The sequence below is a fragment of the Cryptomeria japonica genome, chromosome 1, assembly GCF_030272615.1.
Source record: "Cryptomeria japonica chromosome 1, Sugi_1.0, whole genome shotgun sequence".
Classification (NCBI taxonomy): Eukaryota; Viridiplantae; Streptophyta; class Pinopsida; order Cupressales; family Cupressaceae; genus Cryptomeria; species Cryptomeria japonica.
Window position 1 is genome coordinate 129,321,377 of NC_081405.1, and position 8,067 is coordinate 129,329,443.

The following is an 8,067-nucleotide window of genomic DNA, read 5'->3' on the forward strand; positions in this document are numbered from 1 at the left end:
CCTATATCATCTCAAGCTTTTTACTCCTTGCCATGAAAGATGAAACGGTAGGCATCAAACATACTGTAGTTTGATTGATGAAAGAAATGAGAAGGCTGCATGAAACGAATGCAGATAATATTGTATAATAGCCTACAAGCCCAGGCTCGTCAAATCATGCACCCCGTGATGAGATGAGAGGCCCAGAATCTCTCCCAGATCTTATATAACCCCACTTTGCGAACCCTTTTTTCCATAAATAGCTCTGCCTTGATTTTTAAACCCAAGATAGGATGTCTCTACAAAGAAAAGTTTATGCTATCTTTGTTATATTAATTGTATTGGGGGCGAGTGAGAAATGCTCAGGCACAAGGGTAGTGAGAACCAAAGCCCAGCTTCTTAATTCTTTGAATGAAAAATATGATGGGAATTCGAACGTGGTGGACGTTACATCATTTGGAGCAAAGGGCAATGGAGTGACTGATGATACTAAGGTTATCTTTCTCTTAATAGTTTTGAATTGTTCACTTAGAAATTGCCCATATATAGTTATTCTGAGTTTTAATGGCTATGTGAATTTGGTGAAAACAGGCTTTTGAGGCAGTGTGGCAAGCAGCGTGCTCCAAGGCATCCACAACTGTTCGCGTCCCTGCTGGTCACCGCTTTCTACTTGGGCCTGTCACCTTCTCCGGACCCTGCCAATCTCACATAATCTTTCAGGTATCATTTTATTTCATCTTATTGAAGGTCAGGAATCAATATCTGGTGAGATCAAAGAAGTGAAGTTGTACTGAGCATTATTATAATTTCTACATGTGTTAAATCTATGTGACATTCTATTAAGTATTATTAGTTTTGATTTGTTTCAGTGGTCATCTTAAATAACATTAAGTATTATTAGTTTTGATTTGTTTCAGTGGTCATCTTAAATAACATTAAGTATTATTAGTTTTGACTTGTTTTGATGGTTCATCTTAGATCATATTCATAAATGAGTTCTACTGCAAAACAATTTTGATTTCAAATGAACCATTTAAAAATATTCAAAACTTAAGATATATTATTATGCTAAGCTTCTGGATTCAATTGTGCATATTTTGTTTGCATCAATGTTTCGGATCACACTTCATGATCCATCATCAGAATGAGAGAGAGCTAATGAGAGAAAAATGGGTAAATTGCAGACCAGATAGCTTAAAAAGAAGAGGAGAGGGAAGAGGAGATGCACAACTAACTAGGACAGAAAAAGACAAGAGAGTGCTAATGAGAGAAAAATGGCTAAATTGCAGACCAGATAGCTTAAAAAGGAGAGGAGAGGGAAGAGGAGATGCACAACTAACTAGGACAGAAATGCATCTCCTCTTCCCTCTCCTCTCCTTTTTAAGCTATCTGGTCTGCAATTTATCCATTTTTCTCTCGTTAGCTCTCTCTCATTCTGATGATGGATCATGAAGTGTAATCCGAAACATTGATGCAAACAAAATATACACAGTTGAATTCAGAAGCCTAACATAGTGTTTATCATAAACTGTAGAAATTTAATATCTTTGATTAAGATATATTGTTCAAGCTTGACTACCTATATACAAACAAATCTAAGAAAATCAAACCTGAACCATTTTCAATGTTCTCCAACCCTGAAAGAAGTATGCTGAATACACATTTTAGATTTCAGAAGCAGGGAAGTTTATGTATATCTTACTATATATTATATGTGTCAGGTTGATGGAAGTATAATTTCACACTTGAATCAGCACGCCTGGGCTTCTAATTTGTTGCAATGGATTAATTTTTCAAAACTAAATGGGATTACGATAGTGGGTAATGGAGTTATTGAGGGACAAGGAGCGGCTTGGTGGAAGCTTTCCCAATACGACGATGAGTCTCAGGAGAGCAGCGATTTCGGAAGCAGTTTGCTGAGCGTGAGGCCCACGGTGAGTCATTACTAGTAAATATGTTTAGGAGTTAACGAAGAGACATGCAGTCCAAAACTAAGCTTGCTAATTAGCGTTTGTATTCAATCAAACCAAGTACATACTGTGTTGTATTTATGCAATGATGTTTATGGATATTAAATGGATGAACATAGAATTTTGATGATTTCTTTGAGATTAATGGTATTTTCAATTTTTCCATATAAATTTTTTTTTATAAATTTTGATTAAGACATCAATCATAATATATTTTAAATTTTTTTTGAATGTAAGTTTTTTTGGAATCTTTATTAAGAAATCAATCAGGTAAATTTTTATGGATGTGGATTCTTCTACTATGAATCTTAATTAAAGTTCTTATTGATGTGGGTTCTTCTACTATAAATCATTGATGTTACTTCTACTATTATCAATGTAAATTTTTCTACTATGAATAATTAAGGAACCAAATATTTTATAAATATTATTAAATTTGGATGTTATTAAATTTGGATGTGTATCTCTGTAGGCAATGAGATTCTACGGAAGCTATGACGTGAGCGTACAGGGCATCACAATACAAAACAGTCCACAATGTCACCTCAAATTTGATAGTTGCACTTCTGTAAAAGTAGCTGGTGTGACAATCTCCTCTCCAGCAGACAGTCCGCGCACAGACGGAATTCATCTTCAAAACTCTCGTGATGTTGAAATCCACCATTCTTCCATGGCATGTGGTATGCTTAACTAAAAGTCCTAGTAATCTCTTGTTTTCTTAAAGATTCCAAGCGATGTTCGTTATAACAAGCAATATTGTTTTATGAACAAACAGGAGATGATTGCGTTTCGATCCAAACAGGCTGCTCAGGCATCCGCGTCCACAACATCAATTGCGGCCCTGGTCACGGTATAAGGTATTCTTATAAGTGCTTGGATTCAACATTTTTGTTGGGTTTCATATTTTAGATAATAAATCATGGAGTATGAAACTGAAATGTTAATGTAAAACAAAACTAATTAATACAACTGAATCCAGAAATCATATGCTAGTATAAAAATTTGATAATCCATCATTGCCTAGTTAGTATTTCTAGAGTGTATTTCTAACTCTAGCACAAATATTTTGTGTAATTGATATCAGTATTGGAGGACTTGGAAAAGATGGAACGAAGGCCTGCGTTTCCAACGTGAGCGTCTACGACAGCAACATCCAAGATGCTTTCAATGGCGTCCGCATCAAAACATGGCAGGTTTGTTAATTTTATCCAACGGTTAAATTAAAAAGCCAGAGATTTGAAATGGTTTTTGCCCTCGTCTTATTCTTCTTCGTGTCACAGGGTGGAGTTGGGTCGGTGAAAGGCGTGTCATTCTCCAACATACAAGTTTCGAACGTGAGGGTTCCTATTGATATCGATCAATTCTACTGTGATAAAAATGCGTGCCCCAATAAAACATCCAATGTATTTATAACGGACGTGACATACGAAAAGATCATCGGGACATATGTGGACAAACCACTTTATTTCGCCTGTAGCAATGATGTTCCATGCACTGATTTGAAGTTGATCAACATTCAACTAAAACCTGCGGTTGCATACCATAACGATCCCTTCTGTTGGAATAGCTATGGGCAATCAAGTTTACAATCCACTGTTGATTGCCTGCGTTCTGGAAGACCCCTCAACGATCCCGCCCGCACTCAATCACGCGCAGATGCGTGCTAAAGATTGTAAACTTCAATGTAAGCATCTTAGACTACTATAGAAATCTAATGGTATGTATTCTTGAGTTTGTCTAGTGGTAGGGAATTTGTGCTCTTGAAAGAGAGGTCACAAGTTCAAATCTCACAATGGACAAGTTATGTATGCCTAATTTGTAATGTAGTTAGGTACCTCTGCAAGGAATAGGAGGTAGTCCCATATTGCTCTAACCCATCTGTAGACTAATATGTATATATATTGTTGAGATTATGATCTATAAAAGACCCTTTCCTTTCTTTTTTTTCTTGTACTTATAGATTAATACAATTAAGAAGTTTGTTTTCTTCTCAAAAGGGTGATGTCGTACTGGTTAATAAACATGTATGAATTGATTGAGAACATCATCAACTTTGTTGCTGAACGTAATTGATTCTGTATGCAATTTTTCTTTTAGTGCAAATACAATTCACTTTCTATAATATCTAATTTTGCAACATATTTATATTATATATTATCAATAATTAGATCATAAGTAGAAAATAATCATCCAATGCTAGTCAAGATGAGAACATACTTGAAAGCATGAGAACCTATGAATGTTACATAAACAGACATAAACACATTCATAAACAAATGAAATAAATATCATTTTTGTTTCATATTAAATATCATAACTATTTACTAGAGAAGAGGGGCCAATAGTTGAAAGGGATCCAATTGTTGTTGTAGTACTTGTGATTATAATATCTACTCTTGCAACATATTTATACTACGTATTGTCAATAATTAGCCCACAAGTAAATAAAGAAATAGTCAAGATAGACCCATATTTGAAGACAAGAGAAACTATGAATGTGATATAAAAATATATAAATATATTCATTAACAAGTGAAATAAATATGTTTTGTTTCATATTAAATATCACAACTATCCACTATAAGTATGCTATTAATAAAACAAGGTACTCATTTAAACAAGGTATTATTCTCGTAGTACAATAATACTATTCTTATGTGTACAACTATTGGGGTAACAATGTATATGCATTTGAATAATTCATATTAATAGTTTGTTCTATCACAAATATGAAAGAATGAAACCAAGTCTGATCCACTTCCTAGTGGCGATACATTAAAAATTAAAAAACTATATGATAATAATACATTCAATTAAAGTGCATCAAGTGGAAATATGGTGTCAATTAGAGCTATTTTTCTCCATAAGCTCTCAGCGTAGTGATTATTTTACCTAGGTTCCACATCTAAAATCATTCAACATATCATTTAGGAAAACATCAAGTCCTATAGGAACTTCAAATCTATCAATTTATTTCATTAGACACACCTTAGATCTGACTTTGCTATCACTATTAAGGCATCATAAGAAAATAAGTTTGAGGGAGATTAATAGTGAAAATCAAGGTGATAAAATTATTAATTTATTCTCTTTTTTAAGATTATCTTTTCAAGTTGATCCCATTTTTTAAAGAACTAATTGAAATTGAAACCCGAGCAAAAGAAATGGATTAAATTGATTATATCAAGAAGAAACATATATAGGATCTTGTACATATTCCTAAAGAAAATGATGTAATTAATATCAAGTGGGGGTAATACCCTAATAGTGTGTCCCACCTTTTGGTCAAAGTGGGATGTGCAAAATAAACATTTTTTGGTTCTTTTAGATAAATGACAATTATGAAAAATAAATGATCAAGAATTAACTGATGATGTAAAGTAATCAATTGTGGTATTTTTTATGTAGACTCAAGTTGTAAAAATTGTTTTTAATTCAAAAATTCATTTCAATCAACTTTCTTTTTAAATCATTTTTTTTTCAAGTGACATTGTTCTATATCAAATATTCTATGATTTACCATAATTAGATCATTAGTTCAAAAATCTAGTGCTTAAATATTTCTCTATAATTTTATTAAAAATATATCTATTATTAATTTTTGAATTAGCGCTAACAAAAATTTCAGACCTATTTTTATAATGCATTTCTCTAATCATATATAAATTGAAACTAAATTTTTCATTTTCATGGAATTGGATATGTTTATCTAGAGTGCAATGCACATTTTGAGATTTTTATAATAATGTTATTTTTCATAGTTTCTTGAATAGAGGTCACAATTTTTTCACAATGGACCTACAGTCATTAAATAATTAAAAATATATTATAATGAAGAAAATATAATGCATATTATATTTTGATAAGTCTATTAATAAGGGATATATACATATAAAAAGGCATTTCTAGATGACTTCATCGGATCCCACAAAAGGTGAAGAAAAATTATTCTTTTGTTAGAACTTTAATAGACATTGAGGAGATTTCTTCAAAGGTAGGGGTATTGATCTAAATCCAATCAATCAAGCCCTTTTACATGGAACACCTCTAATATTATATCATTTTTATAAAAAATAAATGATTTCAAGTAAAAATAAAGATGTGTCATAAGTCTCTTATGGAATCAAACTACGTCTACAAGACCAAATTCAATGTAAATATAAATATTAAAAATACTAAAGCAAGGTCGATTGCAAATAGTTTTTAATAATATCATAGAATTAAATATAATGATAAATTTTCTTTCTAATGATCATACTTGACACCATAAAAATATTTTTTGTAATACGAACTGAAATTAATGGAGATTTTATTAAATGCATGTTAAATTGACACTTCTAAATGTAGTACTAGAAGGGGAGTTCTATCTAAAGAAACCAACATTGAGTAAAATCTTAGGTCAAGAAAACAAAGTATTTAGATTGAGTAAAATACTATATCAAGTCAAGAAAGCTCCAAGATGTTCATATAGCAAGAATTAAATTTTATTTTTTAAAGAGAAACTTTATCAAACATAGTATCAAATAGGTACTATATATCAACATGAATGAGAAAGGTGTAATATAAATTTTGTTCTTATATGTGGATGATTTCATATTTACAATAGATTTATCAATTAACTTGTTCAATTTAGCAATGAAAAAGGAATTTGAATTGATTAATTAAAATTTATTTAAGTTTTTCCTTGGTATATAAGGAATTCAATTAGATGACTATATATTATATATCAATCAAAATATGTCATTGATATCTTGAAAAATTATAGAATGGTGAATCGAAAGCCAACATCAACACTACTTATCATGTGATTGAAAATAGAAAAAGAATGTAAGGGTTTCAATGTATAATCTCAAATTTTATACCAAAAAATGTGAGTAGTTTGGTGTACTTGGTGGCAATAAGGACTTATTATGTATGTTTTAAGCCTAATTTAAGGTTCATGAAGTCATGAAAGTATTATTATGAAGAAGATAAGAAAATAATATAGGGATATGTTAGTGGAAAGAAATAACATGGTATTCTATATATAGTATAAGATGATATTTTACTTGTTAATTGGTTACATGAATATAAGGTATCAGTTCATTAGCGAACTAGGAAATTATTTGAGACATATTAGAATTTTAGAAATTAGAAAATTGATAATTGATATCCTCAAAATTATTATCAAATGAGAAATTTGAACATCTTGAGAAAATTTGGGCATCTCTAACTTATTTTTCTATTGATACGTTAGCATTCAATAGTAAGGGGGAGTTAGACATTTTAATCTTCCATACCTACATTTAACCTCTAATTGTAAGTGTCATTCATCTATAGATTTAAGTAGTGAAATCTTGTCAATTAGAGAGTTATACCCTCTTCCCAAAAGGATAAGGAATATATGTAATTGTATTTGTATTTATTTAGCTTGTTAAAGGAACCAAATTGTATAAAAAAATTATAATATTTTAAAATTTATTTTATAAATTATTTGGAAAGTGGAAGACAGAAGGATAGTTCACTATATATATAACAATCATTTTTATGAAATTGATAATAATAGTGAGAATTGTTCTAATTAATAAAAAGAGGGATAGGTGTGAACCATTACATATCCGTTGAAAAGAACCACCTAGGGTGCATAAGAAATGAATACTTAGATAAAGACAAAAAAAACCAAAAATAGAAAGGAACCCCCCAAAACAACTAGACCAAGACCAGAGACAAAACTAGCAAACAAAAACCAAAAAATAACTAGCCAATTGCCAAAGACACAAAGGGATGATCTATAGGGTAGAGGCACTACCCTATTGCCAATCTTAACACAAACCTATAACTTTATCAAAGAAAATTTTTATTTTTAGAGTCTTTAACAAAGGTTCGAGTACTAAGGTATAATGTATAAGACAAAATGAGTGAGAAAGGAGGAGCGAGGTGAGCTAGGGCTTCAACGCCTGAGGATTCAGGTGATGGAGATGAAGATGACAAGGCAGATGGTGATGGGGGGAGCCTCTATTCTTTAGCCCAGACTAGTTTCTCTGGACTCTCTGCAGGCTTATTTGGTTCGGGAAATGTGTGGTTTGATGGCACTAAAGAGGGAAATGTGTCTACCCCACCCCTGTTCATGTTCTGTGCG

The 8,067-nt window shown here is 31.5% G+C and overlaps 1 protein-coding gene across 1 annotated transcript; it reads left to right on the top strand.

Moving 5' to 3' along the window:
• The first annotated feature begins 227 nt into the window (after positions 1-227).
• On the top strand, positions 228-3,897 carry LOC131028297 (polygalacturonase At1g48100). The gene is made up of 7 exons (XM_057958545.2): positions 228-473; positions 571-699; positions 1,701-1,913; positions 2,422-2,629; positions 2,725-2,806; positions 3,034-3,142; positions 3,230-3,897. The coding sequence occupies exons 1-7, from the start codon at positions 273-275 to the stop codon at positions 3,614-3,616; spliced, it is 1,329 nt and encodes a 442-aa protein (XP_057814528.2). The 5' UTR covers positions 228-272; the 3' UTR covers positions 3,617-3,897.
• Positions 3,898-8,067: the final 4,170 nt, after the last annotated feature.

What these genes read in the sequence shown, in the direction of transcription:
- LOC131028297 (XM_057958545.2), top strand. Translation starts at nt 273, where the DNA reads ATGTCTCTACAAAGAAAAGTTTATGCTATCTTTGTTATATTAATTGTA. An exon ending in AATCTCACATAATCTTTCAG is followed by an intron (nt 700 to 1,700) that starts GTATCATTTTAT and finishes TATATGTGTCAG; the next exon opens with GTTGATGGAAGTATAATTTC. An exon ending in GGCCCTGGTCACGGTATAAG is followed by an intron (nt 2,807 to 3,033) that starts GTATTCTTATAA and finishes AATTGATATCAG; the next exon opens with TATTGGAGGACTTGGAAAAG.